The 22,726-nt window shown below is 43.1% G+C and overlaps 1 protein-coding gene across 3 annotated transcripts in view; it reads right to left on the bottom strand.

The window, feature by feature from the left end:
* The window catches only part of TOLLIP (toll interacting protein), a 57,530-nt gene extending 35,757 nt beyond the window's left edge, over nt 1-21,773 (bottom strand). Inside the window, exons 1-2 of one of the 3 annotated variants that reach the window (XM_074954817.1) lie at nt 21,532-21,773; nt 1,116-1,265 (exon numbers count right to left, since the gene is read on the bottom strand). In XM_074954817.1, coding sequence (XP_074810918.1) covers nt 1,116-1,265; nt 21,532-21,564 — 183 coding nt within the window. In that variant the 5' untranslated portion in view covers nt 21,565-21,773. Of the gene's footprint in view, nt 1-1,115; nt 1,266-5,150; nt 5,234-21,531 lie in introns of those variants that run through there. The other 2 variants (XM_074954818.1, XM_074954819.1) reach the window with 2 other exon arrangements.
* Nucleotides 21,774-22,726: the final 953 nt, after the last annotated feature.

Below are 22,726 nucleotides of genomic sequence, written 5' to 3' on the forward strand. Positions count from 1 at the left end.
ATTGGAATTCATTTGCAAATTGGATACAATTAACTTAGGCTTGAATAGAGACTGGGAGTGGCTAAGTCATTATGCAAGGTAACCTATTTCCCCTTGTTTTTTCCTACCCCCGCCTCCTCTGAAGTTCTTGTTAAACCCTGGATTTGTGCTGGAAATGGCCCACCTTAATTATCATACACATTGTAAGGAGAGTGATCACTTTAGATAAGCTATTACCAGCAGGAGAGTGGGGTGGGGGAGAGGAAACCTTTTGTAGTGGTAAACACCCATTTTTTCACGGTTTGTATGTATACAAACATCTTCTGTATTTTCCACAGTATGCATCCGAAGAAGTGAGCTGTAGCTCACGAAAGCTTATGCTCAAATAAATTGGTTAGTCTCTAAGGTGCCACAAGTACTCTTTTTCTTTGAGAATACAGACTAACACGGCTGTTACTCTGAAACTAGTAGTTATCCAGGGAATGTCCCTGGAGCACCAAAACTTCTCACTTTGAACATTAAAACATTTAAAACAATACAATAAGAATGGGAGCAGTATTGTACTGATATAGTACTATATTCTTTTTTTAATCTATATCTATATATAAAAAAAGAATCAGACACATAGGCCTGGAAGGGATCATCTACTTCAGCCCCAACTGCACTAAGGAAGGACCAATATTATAAGCTGCGGTTGCAGTCATACAGTATCTTATTTTACACCCGCATAACTGATCTTATTCCAGGATGAAAAAAGCTTCTGCCCACAAGTTATTTTAACAAAAGATGTTACGGAAGCTGCTGCTCCTGATGGTTTAGTAACCCAATGACAAAGCACACGTCCACTCAATTACTGTACGTGGCCAAAATAGTAAATACTGACGAGAAATTTTAAATAGGAAAACTGTAGTACTGTGCATTACAGTTAATGCTGTGCAATTAGTATGTAAACACTGCTAGGAACTGTGTGTGTAGGTCCTATTTCATAATGAGAGACCGATACACAGAGCCACTTAGCGGAAACTATGTTATCCAATTAGTGTAGCAACTTCAATTTCAGCATCAGATCTCAGGTGGCCACGGGTGGAAGATGTAGCAGATTAACAAATGTATTAGAAGAGAGCTACAAATCATACCTGTACTACAGTGATGCTGAGTCTGCCTACTGTGCCCATCGGTCCTCCATACTGTAACTGTTGAGCTGCCTGTGCATCCAATTGGATCTGCTGCTGCTGCTGTGTTGGGGTGATACGTAGGAAATCCTGAGGAAGCTCACCAATATACACCTGTAGAACAAACAAATCAGATTCTAATTTATAGCTCATTTCCACTAGTAAAAGGTTCTGTAACAAGAAATGGAGGAAGGAGAACTTAAAGAAATGGCCACTAAGTCACTTCAGCACGATTTTGTTCTAATTTTGGTGGCATGAACAAAGTGGTAAATTTGCATGAGCTATGCTTAGGAGAAACCTATAATGGCATTATGATGCAGGTCTTTGGATATCAGTGCTGAGTTATGAAGGGTGCAGGTAATATTTTTATTTAAATCACATCACACATTTTAAAAGTTTGCTTTTAAATTACGCCTGAAAGATCGGTCCTATGGTAATACAAACAACAAACAATATTCCCTAAGAGCCCTAGTCCTGGACTAGGACACCATTATACTAGCTGCTGCACAAACTCAGAACACAAAAAAAAATAAATAGTGTCTGCCCGGATAAGCTTACGATCTAAATAAGAGACGAGACAACCAACGGATACAGACAGATGGGGGAAGTACAAGGAAAGAAGACAATATTGACCAGCACGATAAGCATCAGCCTACTCATTGCCAAGTTTTTTTATAGCCATCTTGGCAAAGGAGATGTTTGAGGTGAGATTTAAAGGTGGATAATGAGATAGTTTTGTGGATATTTAGTTTGTGGATGAGATTACCCAGAGATAAGATGTAGAGGGAGAAGAGAAGGGGACCAAGAACAAAGCCCTGTGGAACCCCCACAGAAAGCTAGTGGAAGGGGAGAGGAGAAGAGTCTTTCAAAGGACACACAATGGAGGAACAATTAGAGGTTGGAGAAGAACCAGGAGATTACAGATTCACAGAAGCCAAAAGGGGAGAAGATTTCAAGTAGTCCATGGTGGACTGTCAGAGATGAACGACTCATCAAGGAGGATGAGAAATGGAGCTGATTCTGAGCTTTAGCTAGGACAGTATCAGAGACATGCATGGGGCAGAAGTCAGATTGGAGAGGGGCTAGGATGAAACTTGAAGAGATGAACTCCAAACAGCAATTGTACAGTATGTTCATTGACCTTAGAGATGAAAGAGACAAGGGGCAGTAGTTGAAGGGATGGTAGTTGAAAAGACAAGTGGGGTCATTGGTGGATTTTAAGATGGAAGAGACTATAGCATGTTTGCATTGTAAGGGGAAAGAATCAGAGGACAGCAGGAGATTTAGGCCAGATCTACACCACAGATCTATACCGGACATCCCTAAGTGACAGTTATACCAGGCTAACCAAATTAAGCATCGGTTTTAATTTTGGGATTGGAGGGGAGGGGGATATTTTCATTTTTAATATCAAGTCCCAGCTCAGAGAAAGTTGTGCCAAAATTATAAACATTCTCAGAACATGAGGATCAAGTTAAACACATTAACAGACTCTTGACTAAAGTTACATTATCCCACTTGTGTCAATTAGCCCACTAAGCAAACGGAGCAACTTAAAAAGTGAATAGAAATGGGTAAAACAGCCTCTATCAGTCTACAAAGGCAAAATGTTTGTATATTTATAATATGAATTGTGCACTAAATAAAAGACCCTGAATCTATTTTAAAACATTCTATACACATTGCTCCATTTTCTACAGAGCATTACAGATCCCGACAAAGGTGACACTCAGAAGTATCCCACAAAAATGAGCAACGTCGTCATTCTTGCAAATGCTTATCTACAACATCTTATTGGAGAAAATTATAACATCTTTAAGCTACAGTTTGAGAATTACAAGCTTTCTTAAGATATAGCTGCTATACCTCGTAGATACTATGAAAAGTAATTTGGCAAGAGCCGACGCTCCTAAACAAGACTGTCAGGATCACAGCAACAGTAGGGGCAGCAGGTCAGGACTGAAATGTGTTGAAAAAGCTAGGGGTAAGGAAGACTACATGAATGTCCATCTTCATGTTGCCAATTTAAGTTAAGAATTGCAGAATGCAAACACGGGTATTTAAAATCTCCTGTAAAGACATCTCAGTTGCCAGTGTTCATTGATCAAATGTGATCACGGACAGTGTTTGTTTCAATTAATAAACCTAATACCATAAACATTGTTTTGTGCCAGGCCCAAACTCAAAACTAACCGAAAAACTGCCCTGTGTCTTGTATTGTAGAAGCTTTGAATATTTAGTTTCTGTGAATTTATTCAGCTCTTTTAAGGCCCAGAAGTGACAGTTACTTCTTGGCTGAATTAGTCCTGAAATACGCAAAGAATAATTGTGTACTTCAAATACTTGTTTAGTCAGCTTCAATGTAAGCATAGATAATCCATTTTAAACATTTATATAATTGCTATTTGACCCTTAACACAACAATATGAAAGTTCACATCCTAGTTCCAGAGTCAGTTTTTCTAGTACCAAGAGCCTATATCAAAATATAGAATTTGTAAAGCACCATGAATGAAGCCCAGTTTGTCACAAATATTTTTAGCAAAAGTCATGGACAGGTCACAGGTAATAAACAAAAATTCACAGAAACCCATGACCTGTCCCTGACTTTCATAAAAATATCCCTGGCAAACAGGGTAGGCAGGTTCAGCACCCACTGCTGCTAGGGCTCCCCGGTCCCTCACTGCTGCGGGTGTGGGAGCTACAGGGTCCCCTCGCCCCCACTGCGCCGGCTGGGCAGCTCTGAGGGGTCCACGAGCTGCCCAGCCGGCAGGCAGTGGGGACTCCAGCCTTGGCGGGCATGGGACCCTGCAGCTGCCCAGACACAGAATCCTGAGTCCACCAGCCCCCCGCCGTGGTTGGGCAGCTGCAAGGTCCCCCCCCATCAGGATTGGGGCTGGCAGCTGCGGGTGCGGGACTGGCTGGGAGCTCTAGCTCTGGGGCAAAAAGTGTCACGGAGGTCAATGGAAGTCACTGGATTCTGTGACTTCCGTGACATAATAATAACCTTAACCATGAACTATAACAGCCCGTGAGCACGCGCATGGGGAAAGATACTAACCCTTTAAAAAACAGGCTGGAGCCTACAGCTGCAGCCTAGGGATAACAGTAACAGGAAGCAGAACAAGGACGAGAAGTAGTGGGTGGCAGTTGCTCCCAAGGTATCTGGATACAAGTCTAACCTGATTCAGAGACTTAGGTGTGGACTGTCAGTATGGGACTATATCTGGGGCCTGAAGCCTTATAAAGATACTTAGCATCTGGTTAGTGGGTGTCTGCTTCTCCTTGCCCCTGGGCTGTTCAATTGCAATCTACTGCTGCTCCACTTGACCAAGTTATAGGTGGGGCACACCTGTAGTGTCACGCCAGGCCAAAAGGGGTTGCTCAGGTCCTGACCACACCTTTAAGTAGCCCTATTTTTTTAAAATAAAAAGATTTCTATATCAGCAATCCCTCTGTGATGGGTTGCATCGCAGAAACCCCCTTGGGGTTGCCAACTGATGTGCCAAGACTACTTCTGCCCTTGCTTTCCCTGCCCTCCCAGCTTGGGACTTCAGTGCCCTGCCTGGTTTGAGCCAGACCTGATAGCCTGCTGCAAACCCAGACTCAGGTCTGAACCATGTCCCCTAACAGCTGTAGGCTTAATTGAAAGCAGCTTAAGAAGCGTTCCTGTCTTTAACACTCAGATGCTCAACTCCCAATGGGATCCAAACCCCAAATAAATCCGTTTTACCCTGTATAAAGCTTATACAGAGTAAATTCATAAATTGTTCACCCTCTATAACACTGATAGAGAGATATGCACAGCTGTTTGCCCCCCACGTATTAATATACTCTGGGTTAATAAGTAAAAAGTGATTTTATTAAATACCGAAAGTAGGATTTAAGTGGTTCCAAGTAGTAACAGACAGAAAAAAGTAAATTACCAACCAAAATAAAATAGAACACGCAAGTCTATGTCTAACACAGTAAGAAAACTGAATACAGATAAAAACCTCACCCTCAGAGGAATTCCAGTAAGCTTCCTTTTACAGACTAGTCTCCTTCTAGTCTGGGTCCAGCAATCCCTCACACCCTCTGTAGTTACTGTCCTTTGTTCCAGTTTCTTTCAGGTATCCTTGGGGGTGGCGAAGCTCTCTCTTGAGCCAGCTGAAGACCAAATGGAGGGGTCTCCCAGGGGTTTAAATAGACTCTCTCTTGTGGGTGGAGACCCCCTCCTCTGCAAAGTCCAGCTCCAAGATGGAGTTTTGGAGTCCCATGGGCAAGTCACATGTCCATGCATGACTCAGTTTTTACAGGCAGCAGCCATTGTCCACATGCTACCTTGAACGTCCTCATGTAGACTTCTTATGTGGATTGGAGCCTTCCAAGATCCATTGTGCGTTAAGTGCTTCTTGATTGGGCACTTAATTCCCTTCTAAAGAAGACCAAATGCCTTACTAAGGCTATTTAAAACCAACCACGTATACAGCCAATATTCATAACTTCGAATACAAGAATGACACATGCATACAAATAGGATGAATATATTCAGATCATAACCTTTACATAGATATGTTACATAGCACATGTCATATATACAGTCAAACATTTCCATAAAGCCTTATGGGGTGCACCGTCACACCCTCGATTCAAGGATCATCTCTATGACGGATTTACATATGGGTCCTGAGATGACTCAGGAGTCCAATCCTGGAACCACATCAGTTTTCTTGAGATACTAAAAAGACGCACAGAAAGTGCGTTTCCTCTGACCACCGGGAGATCTCTGACCATGGTTGAGTTGAGAGTATGACGACTTGTTTTGGGAGGCAAGAGTCTGGCATCCGCACACAATGTCCAACCCAAGAGTTGCTGCATGAGAATCATTGTTTCAATGCTGGTGACATTGTCTTCAGGGAGGATGCTGGAATTAGTGCAGCAATCTTCCCACCTGATGCAAAGGATATTCCGGAGGCATCGTGGGTGGTACCTCTCCAGACTCTTGAGGTGCTGTTGATAGGCCACCCAGGTTTCGTATCCATAAAGGAGTGTAGGAAAACAGGGTTCAGAAGGAAGAGTTACATTTTGAGGTATCTGTGCCACGACCATTGTTTTTAAAGATGATTTGCAGAGAAATAACTTCACCACAGCATTCAGTGACCCTGTACAGTCTAAGGAGGCATTTCACTATTAAGTTTGTCAAATACCCCTAAGGGTACATCTAAGCTACAATCTACAGCTCAAGTAGGCATACCCACACTAGCCTTAATCTAGCTAGTACACTAAAAACAGTGTGGAGACAAAGCATTGTGGACTGGCAATTGAGTATGCATCCACATTCCCCAGGCAGGCTTGTGAAACCAATGCTGAAGCTTGTGATGCTTACTGTGTAGACATACCTTCATGGTCTCTAAGTGCTTCCTACTTGCTCTGTACCTGGGAGCTATTATTTTGGGCCCTGCAATGGAAGCAATAGTCCAAATGCTTTCCTGAAGAGTGGGCCCCAAGTAAAGGCGACAAACTATTGTCCCTGGAATTCTTTCCCTCTCCAATGCCAAACATACAAATATTTTAGCTGGCTGAAAACAAACAAATTCAGTGAAAACCCTCCAAGAAGGGGGTGAAACAGAAAATCTGAAGTTAAAATCATTGTTCAAAAAGAAAAAAACAATCAGCCTAAAAAACCACAAGCTAACATCAACTCAACCCTTTCCTGCTGAAAGGTGAGTTGCAATCAAAAAAACCACACCCACACACAAAAACAACCAACTCATAGCTCAGACAGAATTATTCACCTCCTGGTATTGAGAAGGCTTACTTCAATCCTACTACAAAACAAAACAGCAAATTTACAGTCTCCGAGAAATGTGTTTATTGGTGTGGAATGAAACTTTCCGCACTGTCCAGACCTTCCATTTCTAGCAATCCCCCTTGACGCATGCCCAGAAAGGGTTAGGCATCCCACAGGATAAATGACTCAAATTCAACCCTTCAAGACATGGGAGAGATAATGTTTGTGTATTTACATATATATTGGTAGACAACAATGTAATCAAACAGTCCCTGTCTATGCTGTATTCTGTTAATTCAGAGAGCAAAAGGACATCTTAACATTTAAATGAACTGTAAACATAGGATATCACCATATTCATCTCTTGGAAATGTATAGCAATTTATCTGTGAATGGTGGAAAAAACAGGCAATTGCCTTATGTTAATCTGTATGGATAATCACCAGTGATGCTTAGAAAATGGGCGCACTTCAAAGTCCCCAGGAGTGCCTATCGTTCGCCTAAGGATTCTGACCTGTCAAGGAAGGCCTGAAGTTGTATAAAAAAATGGCTTGGGTCCTGCTCCTGTCATAACAGATCTGCTTGAGGCTTCATGCAGGGAAAGCCTAAGCCATAAGGACCGAGATCCCAGTCCTGACTGGACCACTCTCTATATAAACACTTGACCGTAACCTATGAACTATTTCTGAAAGAACTCTGCCTCTACAAAGCTCACCATCTCTGCTATGAATCTGAACCTCAAGAATTGTGCTCGTGTCTGTATGTATACTGATCTCTTAACCAATTCTCTTTCTTTTTTTAATACATTTTAGTTTAGTTAACAAGAATTGGCTGTAAGCGTGTATTTGGGTAAGATATGGAATATTCATTAACGTGTCCGATCCTTTGGGATTGGTAGAACATTTTTTATATGATTAATAAGATTTTCATTAATCCTCCTATTTTTCTTAGGTGTCTAGGTGGAGGTCTGAGGCTGGGTTACTTTAAGGGAACTGTGTTGTTGGCTTCTGGGTAACCAGTAAGGTATTACAAGAAGCTCTTTTGTGCTGATTTGGTAAATCTAAGTATTGGAATATCCACCAGTTTGGGGGATTGTCTGCCCCATTCTTTGCAGTTCACCCTAATTGAGTAACCTCAGTTGGCTCCCCTGGGACTCCTGTCACACCCCCACCAGCCAATTTCCTTCTCCTTAAGTATGTTCCAGAACCTCCAACAAACTCCAGCTGTACTAGACTTGAAGGGTCCAAGCACATGTTAAACTGGGACTAGGATTGAGCCCTATTGCTTTCCCGTGTGCACTCAGGTCCCAGAAGTCCTCCGGATGTATCCCAGACTTCCTTACAGCAATTTCCTTAGTCCTCTCTATGCTGACAACTTGTGTTGCAGTCTATTGCACTCTGTTGCTAACGGAAGCCACTCCTCTCTCTGCCAACACGAGCTGCTCGGATCACTGTTAACCCACTGTCTGCTGAACGCTGGTTTCCAAGCACACTACCAGAAAGCCTGCAGGGTTTTCAATGGAGACTGATAAGAAGCTTTTTGCAAAGAAAACTGCTTCCTGATCACAAGAGCAGAACCAAATTTTGGTGCCCAGGCATCCCTGCACAGGCAGTCCCAAGGGCAGCCACTTGGTCCCTGCTCTGCTCTCTAGTGCCCCTTGGCCTGCCTGGGGCTGCATGCTCTGTCAGGACAGTGAGTAGGAGCCAACCCAAATAACTTCCCACAGCTTCCTGCTGCTCCTGCTCCTCCTTGCTTCTGTGCAGAGTTTGCCCAGAACAGGGAGCAAAGCTGACTGGCAGGAGGAAGCTCATGGCTGCCAGGATGTTGGGGGGTCATCCCTCTCCCGGCCACACTGAGCTGGGAGTTCTGCCACTCCCCTTCCCTGCAGGGCAACCGCTCGGTGCCACTCTGCTCTCTGTTCCTGGGCCCCATCTACCCTCCTTGGGACTAGGGTTACCACCTTTGAAATGCAAAAAGGCACCCCCCTGCCACAAGACAAGCCCCCCCACAACCTCAAGGCAACTCCACAACCCCCCACCCCCCCCAACAGCCACGTATAGTATCTAAAGAGATAACACATATAGATAAGACTGATAACATCCCATTCTCCTCACTCTTGCCTGACTCAAACCCTCTCTTTTACACATGTGCAGTGCACTTGACTGTTGGTGAGCATACAGCTGCTGTATTTTCAACAATTTTGATCTCTTAAACTGCAGAAGTGGGAACACTGCAGCATCTTTGGCTGGATACAGAAATTTTTAACAGTGTATCCTGATAATGCAAATCTTTAAATCCACATAAAAAACCAGCAGATTAAATTATTTTTCTGGCAACTGGTGAATTCGTACAAAAAAATGGGCAGGCCGGGCAAATATTGGCCAGGTGGTAACCCTAACTTGAGGCTACATGCACTGTGAGGACAGTGAGTGGGAGTCAGTCCCAAAACTCCTCCCTCCCCCACCTCCTGGGGATTCCTTATCCCTGCTTCTGCCAGTGCAGCAGCTGCAGGGATAAAGGATCCCTGGGGGTACCGGGGGATGCACTTGACTGCTTTGCAGCCAGCAGCAGCCAGATTGGGTCTGGGTGTTCCCTCTGAAACCTATTTATGTCATTCTTCAAAACAAAGAAAAAATAAATTAAAAAACAACCAAAACAAAACACACCTTCATTGATCATTTTAAAAATTACAAATTGCAAAGTTTCATTTTAATAGTTTGATGGCCCTGGAGACGGACATTCTAATTATCTCCAGAACAGGTGCACATGGGTATTTTCCTGCCGATGTGACTCAGCCTTCATATGGAGAACCCATATCTCAGACTGGATGGTAGTTCGGTATAAAGCCTTCTCAAATTGCAGTCATTCTACTGAAACAGTCACCAAAAGAGCTAATTATGCATCTTGTGTACTCATGTGCTCCGTATGGGTACCTGAGTTCCATCAATGGCACTGTCACAGTTAGGAAACAGGGTGGGCAGGAGAGTTTTCCCACAATGCAACACAGTCATAGGGCTAAAGTTTAGACACTGAGGAGTTGGGGGCATAGGAACTCTGGGACAGAATTACTTGGACTCAGGTCTGTGCGCTGCAGTGTGGATATCAGAACCCTAGGTTTGAGCACAGGTCAGAAAATCCTTAACCTAGGTTTCAAATGCAATGTAGATGCTCAAGCCCAGGGTTCCCAGACATGGGTCAGCTGACTCGAGTCCCACTAAGCCTAGGCTTAAGGTATGTCTATGCAGCAATGTAAGAGGGAATTGAATCCATACCACTCTGCCCTATGCACTCGAGACTCTTCCCTACTATACTACCACTAGTGCCAAATGGCTTGCCAGTCAACTTTCCTGGTCAGCAAGCCCTAACAAGGGCTCCAACTGGCCCCACTGAAATATATAGGGCTGTCATACTAAAGCTACTAGTACAGAACTAATATGATTACAGTTCCTTTAAAGAAAGAGATTTGCCTTATCCTATGTCATGTATAAGTCTACTTTTATTAACATTAGCCTGATTTTAGAAAGCAAGACACACACTGCAGGTAAATTAGCAATAATCCATATTTACTATTCAGACATGGTAACAAACAAATATTCTTAATGCTCAAATACCAATGTAAAATCTGTTCCCATTACTCACCTCTCAGTCCAGCTTTCAATATAAAACATAAGAACGGCCATACTGGGTCAGACCAAAGGTCCACCTAGCCCAGTATCCTGTCTTCCAACAGTGGCCTACGCCAGGTGCCCCAGAGGCAAGGAACAGAACAGGTAATCATCAAGTGATCCATCCCTTGTCACCCATTCCCAGTTTCTGGCAAACAGAGGCTAGGGACACCATCCCTGTCCATCCTGGCTAATAGCCATTGATGTACCTATCGTCCATGAACTTATCTACTTTTTTGAATCCTATTATAGTCTTGGCCTTCACAACATCCTCTGGCAAGGAGTTCCATAGGTTGACTGTGCATTGTGTGAAAAAAATATTTGTTTGTTTTAAATCTGCTGCCTATTAATTTCATTTGGTGACTCCTAATTCTTGTGTTATGAACTAGGAGACCACCACCTTTGAAAATACCCAGCTGTACAGTCCAAAAAATTTCTCCCATCACTATGCAACAGGGAAAGATGGAATTTATCATAAATCATTAGATCAAGCTAGCTCTTTGGTTTTAAGGTGGGGTTAATATAAACGGATTCCATTAAAAAGGCGTCAATGCTACAGGGCGTGAACTGAAAATCTTTCACCACAACTCAGATTAGTCTCTATGTAACATGACAGTTGCCCTCAGTGCCAGCTCATCAAGCCAGATTTTTTTTATTTTTTTTTTTATTTAATATTTCCTAGCAACTAGAACAAGCTACCAAAGAAACTGAAGACCTATAGCCTTAAAATATTCTGGCTGATGTAGAAAAACTGCACTAAGTGCTGGGTTTCACCTGTTCTCAATTTTCAGTAATTAGTGTTTTAGGCCAGATCAGGACCTGGAACTTTTGCCACTACAGAAAAGTCAGGAGTGTGTGTTTGATTTTTTGTAACATTTCTATGCTGGCAAAAGCCCTCGTGTAGACTCAGTATAAGAGTGCTTTTGTCAGTATAGCTTGTTTGGCTAGCAAAAAAAGATAAGCTATACCAGCAAAAGCACCTATCTGCTTGTATAAACTGTATCTACATGAGGAGGGTTTTGCTAGAATACTATATTGGACTGATATATGTATACTGGCAAAACATTTAACTATAGAACTAGGCCTCAGTACTTGCTTGCACAGCACTTAGCATAGTAAATTCCCCAATCCTGAGCGATGGCTCTGGGTGCTACAGCAATACCCCAAATCAATAATGGAAAGCAGGTGGTACAGTCGTTTGAAAGGACTAACATTAATTCCTAGACAAAAAACTATATTAAAATAGATTTATAGTTAAGAGTGTCAGTAAAATAATACAGTATAGAAATACTGAAGTTATCCCCAAGCCAGACATTATAAACCTATGGAACTCAAAGTTCAGATTTCTTTTAAGTTTTACCTTAACATGTTACGGTAGGGAAATGCAGAGTTGGCGCATCAAACATCCTTAAGTGTGCCTTGTAGTAACACCATGCAGTACCATGGTTAGGCTTAAGTCATTTTAGTGTTTGAGGTCCCAAATTAGATTAAACTGATTAAAAGAACACTTTAGATTTTCTTGCCATCCCAACAGTGTCACTACAAGGCACAATTCAGGTTGCTCATGTGCTTTAGAAGAGTAGTGTGGGTAGGCTTGAAAACACTTAGAAATATACTGTATCCTTCTCTTCTCCTACCCCATGCCAATCCAGAACCAAGACCAGGCCCTGAAAACAAAGACCTTTGCTGCTGCTGCCTTTCTAGTCTGGGCAGAAAATCCCCACTACCCTCTTGGTCAGCTGTTCCTGCTATATACTGGGAAGCCCTGGCCAGAAGTGGGCTTCCCCTGTCCCCACTGTGTGGGGAGGCTGGGAAACCTGAGGCCTCTCTCCCCACCTCTGGCTCCTGGGACACAAGAGGGGGAAACGTTACAAGTATCCCTGTAAACCCTCACCTGTGAAGTTACTGAAACAGGAGACCCCATAATAATCTCCATTTTTAAGTCTTACTCCTTCCATTTGTAAAAAAACCAAGATGTTTTGATTTCATCTTTTAACCTATGCTGTTTAAGAGATGCTGTAACATCCAGCACACTCCATGTTTCACCAGCAAGCTGTTGACTACAAAATCCTCTCTGTTGTCCGCTTGGCACTGACTTGCACATTGTCTGTATCCATCCCAATTTGTTGGGGTTCATACAAAGCTGGTCTTTGAGCCAACAATCATTTGCAGAGTGCATTTGTTTCCCACAATGAAAATCCACAGTTGGAGCGTTGTCCATGTTGTGCTTTGAAACCAGTTCCCAAATAGGATGCACAATATGGAGTACAAGTCAGAGAACAGTAACGGAAGTTGAGAGGAACTAAAAGAGCTTTCAAATAGTGAACACCTACAGTTTTCGTTTTTAGATTAAAAAATATTGAGCAAAGAAAATTCATATGTACAGAGATTCATTTAAGTATTACATCTTGCCAACTTTATTTTTTATAAAATTGAGCTGATCAGTAGAGTGAATTTGTCTGTTTGAAAAATGGTATTAGTAAAGAACAGTCATGAATTTGGATTTTCTTGCACTTCAAAATCTATTTTAATGAGTCAACCAAATTCCTGAACATTTACATTCTACTAAACATACTTTCATATTTCAATTGGATATGATTTTCTTCATTAAGCATATGTAGTATTGCTGGCTGAAAAATTGATGGCATATTTCCATTTCAAAGCTGGCTACAGACAAAGAATGGTAGGTGAAGCAACTATTATGTATTGAGAGGTCAATTCTGAAACCTGGATACCTTAAATGCCCATTTGGGTGTCCTTTTAAGTGTCTATGGATTCTTTGAGTAGCAAAATCGGGGATTTGGGCACTCAACCTTGAAAACTGGATCTAAAACCTGCAATGTACTTTGGGAGTTTCCTATTTGAGGCCTATGCTACATAAATGAACAGAAGCATTATACCTTTGAAATGTTGTCACAGTTGGAAAAAACAGCCTTCTAATTATTCACGTAAGAACCTTGCCCCTGGGGCTCCACATGCCCACTCAAAACTGTCTGCATTCAGCAATCTGCTTAGACCCATTTCACCTAATTCAATAAACTGTTTATTCATCATGCAGGAGCCTTCTTTTAAATGACAGACATTCTAATCAGTTATTTCAACACTGTGGTTGAGATTTAAACACACAGTTTAGAAAAAGGAAGATTTACTTATTAGTAACTAGAGTTCAGAATATATTGGCCTCTGTAGAGACCCACTAACCTCCCTCTTCTCTTTTTCATTAGTCTTTAAAAACAGATTTCAAAAAGCTTCTGATAAGTGTGATACAGTTAATATACCCCAAAATGATTGTGGTTGCAATCATTAAGGAAAATCAAGTTATTCTGATATCTAAAGTCATAACACAATTCAGTAGCACATTTACACCTACAAGACTAAAGCATTTTAACCATGTCAGGGCAGTGACTTTTGTAACAAGGTCTCAAGACATGGTACAGATAGGGCCACCAACTGTTCACACTTCAGTATTTTAGTAACAGGAGAAAAACAAAGTTCCAAGGCAAAGAGTGGTGCAACATTACTAATAAATTTCTTAAAGGTGGTGTAGGAAGATAAATGCTTGCCCTGCAGCTTCTCTCAAGCTCAGTCTGTTTTGGTTTTGAGTTGTTTATTTTTAAGAAAAAGGTAGCATACAGGTATTTAACATAAAATAAATATTTGCCAAGCATGGGAAAAACCAAGTGTTTCAATGTTCTCTATAAATATCTGTATTCTGTAAAAATCAAATTTCAAAACAGGAAAGGTTCTAACCTTTCCAAGTTCCAAGTACCTGCAGCTGCTGGTATTCAGAAGGAACCAGCATCATACAGTATTGTTTCAGGGTTACTGATAGTGACTGAATCCTATCTGAATTCTGTTGTAAGTTGTGCAAGCTTTATACCTTAGTTTCTAAACAATATGATAATATATTTTACTTGTTCCTGCTGTAACTACCTAATAAGGAAGTTGAAAGTCTTAATTCATGTTTGCAAAGAATTTTGAAATATCAAATGAAAGTCTAGAGAAGTGTCAAGTATTATAGTTGTAGCACAACAGACAGCTCTGCTATGGTTAACGTTGAGGATAGCTAACTGTTTAGCGCTCATAGAACAGCCGTGCTTTAAAATCTGTACAACTAATCAGACTGACTTGAAATTTGGTGCTCCCAAATTGGAGGATAAATAAAATAGTTGTTCTTGAATGTGTGTGCGCGCGCGCGCTCAGTTAAAAATAAAACCAGAGCTCAAATCATAGCAAGGTCTAAAATGTTTAAGCATTACTCCAGTGGAGTGCATGGCATCCACCAGCACTTTGGGGAAAAAATCAAGATAAAATGTCACTTCAAAAAGAGTTTGCTGCTCTAGTTAGGCATGCACTAAACAGTTCTAAGGCTCACATGCCTTTTCATATGACTACTGGACTACATGGAGCATACAGGATTTTTAACCTTCAAAGCATCACACCAGCTAAATAGCTCAAGAGATAAGAAAGTCTTCTGAACCAGACTCACCCTGCCACTGTCAATTGGAATCCCATCTTGGGCAAAATCTGGAAAAAAAGGCTGGAAGGCATATTCCTAAAGTCTGTTGAGGATGGGGAGTTATTTTAGAAGATTAGCAAGTATTTTGCTGCCAATGTCCAACCTAAACCATTTTCCTAATGTCCAACCTAAACCTCCCTTGCTGCAATTTAAGCCCATTGCTTCTTGTCTTATCCTCAGAGGTTAAGAAATTTTTTCTTCTTCCTCTGCCTTGTAACAACCTTTTATGTACTTGAAAACTTATGTCCCCTCTCAGTCTTCTCTTTTCCAGACTAAACAAACCCAATTTTGTCAGTCTCCCCTCATAGGCCATGTTTTCTAGACCTTTAATCATTTTTGTTGCTCTTCTCTGAACTCTCTCCGATTTGTCCACATCCTTCCTGAACGGTGGTGACCAGAACTAGACACAATACTCCAGCTGAAGCCTAATCAGAGCAGAGTAGAGCAGAAGAATTACTTCTCGTGTCTTGCTTACAACACTCCTGCTAATACATCCCAGAACAACGTTCACTTTTTTTTGCAACAGCGTTACACTGTTGATTCATATTTAGCTTGTGGTCCACTGACCCCCAGATCCCTTTCTACAGTACTCCTTCCTAGGCAGTCATTTCCCATTTTGTATGACCATTTACTCCTACCAACAAGTTCCCCCTCCTCCTCCCCCCCCGTTAAAGAAGCCATTAGAAAATTAAGTGGCCAAAACAAAAATCTTGTTAACAAAGTTAAGGTTTCTGTGGGTAGGGCCCTACCAAACTCACGGCCATGAAAAACGCGTCACGGACCATGAAATCTGGTCCCTTGTGTGCTTTTACCGTATGCTATACAGAGTTCATGAGGGAGACCAGTTTTTCTGAAATTGGGGGTCCTGACCCCAAAGGGAGTTGCAAGGTTATTTTAGGAGGGGCGGGGAGGGGAGGGGGTTGCACTGTATTGCCACCCATACTTCTGCACTGCCTTCAGAACTGGGCAACCGGACAGTAGCTGCTGTTGGCCAGGTGCCCAGCTCCGAAGGCAGTGCCCCGCCAGCAGCAGCGCCGAAGTAAGAGTGGCAATACCATACCATGCCCCCCTTACTTCCACGCTGTCTTCAGAGCTGGGCGGCCAGAGAGAGGCGGCAGCTGCTGACTGAGGGCCCAGCTCTGCAGGGAGCAGCCCTGTCTTCAGAGCTGGGCTCCTGGACAGCAGCCACCACTCTGCAGCTGCCCAGTTATGAAGGCAGTGCTGCCGCCAGCAGCAGCGTAGAAGTAAAGGTAACAGTACCACAAACCCCTTACAATAATCTTGTGACCCATCCCCCCCGCCCCAAACTCTTTTTTGGGTCAGGACTCCTGAAATTTAACGGTGTTGTAACCGTAGATTTAAATAGCTGAAATCATGAAATATAGGATTTTAAAAATCCTACGACCATGGTATTGACCAAAATGGACTGTGAATTTGGTAGGGCCCTATCTATGGGCCCTTCCACAGTGTTGAGTTCAGCAAAATTCAAACTTCAGAAAAAGATGAAATACATATTTTGAATTTTGCTGACCTCGACTCTCTGAAGGGCTCTAGCTGTCACCAGAAAACCTTAGTTCTGCATTAACAAATTAGGTCTTGTTTGATTGGGCTTGCTTTTTTTGGCTATTTAGTTAGTATTATACGACAACTTTTCACATGAAGAAATATCCAGTCTACTATTGCTGCTCTACATGTAGCCCATGCAAACTAATCATGACCTGAAAGTGCCTTGTATTGTTGGGGGAAAAGGATAAATATCCTCACAAACCTCAGTTTAATTATTCCTATGAGAAAAAACAGCATTTTGCCGCTCTGGCACCTAGAATTTGCAGCTTTTGCCAACTTTGGGTCAACAGGAAAGGTCAAGCACTCTCAGCACAAATACAAGCTTGGGACGGAGGTGTTTTCAATAAAATATTCTGTAAAGGCACTAGTTAAAACTTATTGCCTTTATTTTACTTATGCTGAACAAACCACTTAATTATATGGGCCGCGAGATCAGAGACCAACTATATTCCATAAGGCTTGTTTACAGATAAGGAAATGACTGATTTGATCAACTTGATATCTGCAGTCAGGATCTCAATCAAATCAGTCTTTTCAGCTATTTAGAAACAGATAACTGAGTCAGACAACATCTAGATCAGGTCCATTGTATCTATGGCCTTGTCTACACTGCCACTTTACAGCACTGCAACTTTCTCGCTCAGGGGTGAAAAAACACCCAAGCGCTGCAAGTTTCAGCACTGTAAAAGTGGGAGTGTAGACAGTGTACCAGCGCTGGGAGAGCTCTCTCTCAAAGCTGGTGCCGCGACTAAACAGCCATGTTAAAGCACTGCGGCGACAGTGCTTTAGCATTGCTAGAGAAGACATCTCCAGACTGGTTTCATAGGGTAACAACTGCAGCTTTTGGATAGAATAAAGAAACCCACCAACCTTTTGATCAAAATCAAAACTACTATTCCAGTATCATGATCCATAAAAGATATATGTTTCAGTGGTTTAAGCACTGGACACCATGACATCCGTGTTCTACTGTTCTGATACAGATGTACTTTGTGACCACGGACAAGACATTGAAACTCTGTGCCTCGGTTTCCTCTTATGGAAAATGTTGATGTATGAATAGGCTTCTAATTCACATCCAGATTTGCTTTAAAAAAGCATGGGCTTGTGAAAAATCACCCCGAAGCATAGCAAATTTGAGCACTTTAAAGCGCTAGTGTTGATAGGCCCTGGGTGTTGCGCGCTCCCAGCGCTTGGAGCTATTCCCCTTGTGGAGGTGAATTACCAGAAGCGCTGGGAGACCTCTCTCCCAGCACTCACGTGTGACTACACTCACACTTCAAAGCACTGCCGTGGCAGAGCTTTGAAGTTTCTAGTGTAGACTTAGCCTCAGTGTCTGCGTGTGTGTGGAGGAGAGGTTGGGGGAGGAGGGGGGGTGAGGGGAATTGCTTATCCTGGGAATTTAAGTACTGATTGCACTGACAAGTTTTGAATTCTTCTACATCAGCACACACATCAATAAACCTTCTTCCTTTCCTCCAAAAATTTTTTTTTGCTTAACAGACAATGCTTCTGGATGCAACAGAAATCCTTTGAGTGAATCAGGGTAGCTTTCTGAAAGCATTTTTCTTCAGTAAATGAGCACTCAGTAGCATTTTCTACATCACTTTGCACATTTTCTGTGATAACAGTGTACCACAGAGACCACCACCATATCACAACTGTGACTCAAAGGCATGTAACATTTACAGCTTCAACCATATTTTTATGAAAAATTATTAAGTGCATGGAGGCATTGTAAGCTTCCACTCATTTCTAGCTAGAAATTTTGAGATCTGTATTTACTGCAGAACTCAAAGCTTGATCCTTGACCAAGCAGCAGCAGGATATCTAGAGGACATTTGCCATCCCTGTACACTGGCATTTCAGGTTCAAGTACATCCCTCTGCAATACAGTTAAATTAGGGATTCCTCATACATTCCAGTAAGAGCATGATAAGAGGACGGCAAGTCAAATGTTAATTAATATCCAGAAAGAGCAGCACCTCTTTAGCAAGAGAGCTCTGAATGAAAAAATAGCTGGAAGATATCGTATCTCATCATCAACTTGTTTGCCAATTTACTCAAAATTGACTGCAAAAAGGAACAATTTAAGGAATTATGAACTTCATATTTTCTTGTCACAGATTTAGCTTGAACAGAATTTTTTTAGTAGCACCTTTCATATCAACCACACGTTAAAGATACAAGATACTGATCATACAATAGCTACCAAAAAATACAGCTGCCATTCAAAAATCAGCCGTAGTTCACATATTAGAACTTATGTTGTTGTGAAAGGAAGAATATTGGTCAAGATACCAGGGTACGCAAAGAAACAGGAATATTCCACCTGAACATTTGCTACTGATTATCAGAAGAAACTTCAGTTTTTAATCATCCGATAAGCTAAATGACAGGGATTGTAACTTAATATGTACAAATGAGAGCTACAAATTGGGAAGCATGGACATAAAAGACTGGTGTCAGCAGGCAGTATATTCAATTCTATTATATGCTGCCAGGCATCCACACTTGAGAATCTTGGAACTCTTCCTGCTTGGGTAAACTAATACCACAAAGGTCACATTCTCCACAGCATAGGGGTGGATGGAACCTAATGTTCAGTGCTTTAGCACCCTTTAGTGGTTACTTACTTGCAGTACAGTTTTGGAAGAAGCTGTTTGCCCTCCAAGCTACAGGGAGAGAAATATAGAAATTGCATCTTTTGCTGTGGAAAGAGAATCAAAAAAGGGGAATTATGTATTCCAGTGACAGGGCAACCTTAGGAATCAACAGAGCCCATTTAATTATATATTGCAAGTCATTTCTCTGAAGGATGAGGATTAATATTCTGGGTTTAGCCCTGTAATGTAAGACTGGGGAGGAAGGTATGAGCTCTTACCAGGGGTTCTCACACTTACAAATAAAAAGTGATAGTTAAATAAAGTTTTACATAAGTCAGGCAAAAATCACAACACTGTGTTAAAGATATGTACAGAAAAGCGTAAATCAATACACAGCACTGAATTACAGGTAACTTACTGGGACATTATCAGCATAGTTTCTCCTTAAAATCATCTGAAATCCAGCAGATAAGTGCTATGTTATATATTTAGCACATTAATATAAACATTAAATATCAAGAACATAGGTAGATATGAAGTAACTTCTAGACTGACAAATGAACACCAGATATCAGCAAACATTGACTAAACATGTTTTATATTTCAGCCAGTTAATAACCAGAGATTAATACCATTTTCTATTAAGATCGAACAAGCTTTGTACAAAATATTGAGCAGTTGTTTTTGGCATCACAGCTATAACAAAATCTCTCTTTTAAAGAACGGTTACACGCTGTCATTTACTATTTTGGAAGTGACATTGCAATTTCATCTCTTTGCACACCAACAACGTTAAAAGATCATTCCATTTAAAAATCACTTGTTGATACCACCAAGTGACAGCAGAAAGCTTATTGTATCTATATTTCCCCAACTTCAATCTCCTGCCCCCAAAAACACAGCCTATAAGAGCTGCAGAGAAAAGACATTCAAAATATCAAATTGAGATACCTTTAACTAGTAAGAGAAAATCTGTAACCTAAGGAGATACAACTGAATTTCATAATAAGGGGTGGTGCGTAAGTCTCTAACCAAAAGAATCAGGGTTAAAAAAACCCTCCATGTAAAGATTTTAGTTCTCACCAACAAAATAGAATTACGAAAACCCACTATATAAAGAAGAGTGGCCACTCAGAAAGAGCTAATACAAATGGGATGATTCAAGAAAGAGCTAGGGAGATGCCCAAAGGATATCACCGTCATCAGATGAGAAAGGCAGCTATAGCTCTTTAAGTACAGCAATTTAATGGAATGACTCAGTCTTCTTGTCTCTCAGCATCTCTTACACAGATTCATTGTACTGTTTGGTCTCTGTATATTTTGGTTAAGTAATTTAAAATCCTCAATTAAAAATAAAATTTCAAAAATGAGTCTTCCCCAAGCTAGCCTGTGCTGCCACTGGACATAAAGTGCAGGAAGGGGGTACAGAATTAAGGCATGTGTTACACCAGATGCAGTCACAGAGCATCGAGCAGCGGTGAAGCGAGCCCACTGGCAGCAGTAGACAGTGGCCCATTTCAACATGTCACCTGTGCACACACCTAGGAAGTGGCTGTTTCAAATCAAATCCAGGATGACCCTTATGCGCTGCCGTAAACTGACCCATCATCACACAACTTTTGGTTGAAGTTTCACCTACCCCCGCCCCCCCCTCCACACACACATCCACACACCCTGCCGGTGTCACCCCTAAACAGCAGAGACAGACAGCTGCCCCCTAACGTCTCACTTCCCAGCAGCAGGTTTCTCAGTTCGGGAGGAGAGCAGGGTAGACCCCGTGCACCCCTCTGCCCCACCCACCCAGCGAGGGTCATTTTTTCGCCTCCCCTGCCTAATGGGCTATGCTGGGGGAAGAGGCGGAGGCCCCCACCCCTGGTGTGCCACGCGGGGAGCGGATGATGGGCACAGAGTACCCAAAAGCCCTTCTCAAGGTGGGAAAAAGGGGCAGACTCTCCCCCCCCCCACCCCCGCCATGGGTGATGGCAATGGGGAGTCCCCGTGGGCTCTCCCCCACCCTTGGCCCCGGGCGCTAGGGAATGAATGGCGGGGAGCCACCCTGCCCAAGGCCCGCTGGCAGGGCGGGCGGGCTATGGCGAGAGGGCAGACGCCCGGCCCCCGGAGCTCACGTCCCTGGCGAGAGGGGACAGGGACCGGGGGACGGGGGGAGAAGACACCCTGCCCCTGGGGCCCAGACCGGGGCGGGGGGAGACACCCTGCCCTCGCCCCCATGGCCCTGGGTAGCGGTTGCTCACCGGGCCCCGCTGGGTGCTGACGGTGGTCGCCATAGGGGGGGGGGGGGGAACCCGCCTCTTTCCGCCCGAACAGGCCGCCGCTAACCGACCCTCTCAACCCAAGGCTCCGGCGTCAGCTGAGCGCAAGAGGAGCCCCGCCCCGCTGACCCGGCACTGCGCATGCGTGGCACAACGGATTTCCCCGCTCCAAACCCTGCCCGCTTTGGCTGCTTCCAAAAGCGAACCGCTAGGCAGGTAACACGCATGCGCTCTGCGGCGGTTCGTCACTGACCCCCACCACCTTTGGTCTCCAGCCTCGCGCATGCGGCAAGGGAGTTCGCGCCTTCATTTCCCCCTTCCCCGCCATAGGGTAATACGCATGCGCAACTCAGCTCGCTATTCCCCCAATTGAGAAGGGCTGGGGGGAGAGAGGCGGCCGCCTGGGTAGCGCATGCGCATATGATATGGCTGGGACAATGAGTTCGCGTGAAATGTCTCTCAAACGGCTATACTGCGCCTGTGCAATGGGATGGACCCGCCCCGCCCTTTGCAGGTGAGGAGCGCAGAGCCCGCCGGCACAGAGGAGGCGCTGCTCCAGCAGGAGGCGCTGTGCATCAGCGATACGCCTTTGGGACGGTGCTTGTGCCGGGCTTGTGGCAGGGGCTTGGGCTGCAGGGACTCAGCCCCTGTTGTCAATGAGGCGATTGTGTTGCTACACCTAGCCACTGTTTTAGGTCGCTAAACTGCGACTTTTTATTGAAAGCTGGGGGCTGTTCAGTAGGCCTAATGATGGAGTGAAATATGGGCATGGATGGGTGTACGGGGGTGCAGGTGCGCGTGTGCTGAGACAGGCTGGTGTGTGTAGTGTGAGGCATGTTTGTGTGTATGGTGGGACGTGGGCGTCCCGTCTGCAATTTTCACCGGGTCTCTTTTGCTGGAGTAAATCTGCTCTTTCTTAGTTTTGACTGAAGTATTAAAACACCCGAAGATAACAGCTGATGATTTTAATACACTTTTTAAAGCAAACGAGCAAGTGTTTTCTTACATAGACAGGCTGCTTCCCACAACAACACAATCCTTTTTTATCCCTGGGGAATTTTCCACATTTATGTGTAATATATTGAGCCTTAACTCATGGTTTGTTAAGTATAAGGACTATTGAGTATTATTGGCATGAAATGTTTTGTCGTCAGCTGTCTAATGAAGGTTGTATTTC

This window comes from Natator depressus, chromosome 6, assembly GCF_965152275.1.
Source record: "Natator depressus isolate rNatDep1 chromosome 6, rNatDep2.hap1, whole genome shotgun sequence".
In the NCBI taxonomy this organism is placed as follows: domain Eukaryota; kingdom Metazoa; phylum Chordata; order Testudines; family Cheloniidae; genus Natator; species Natator depressus.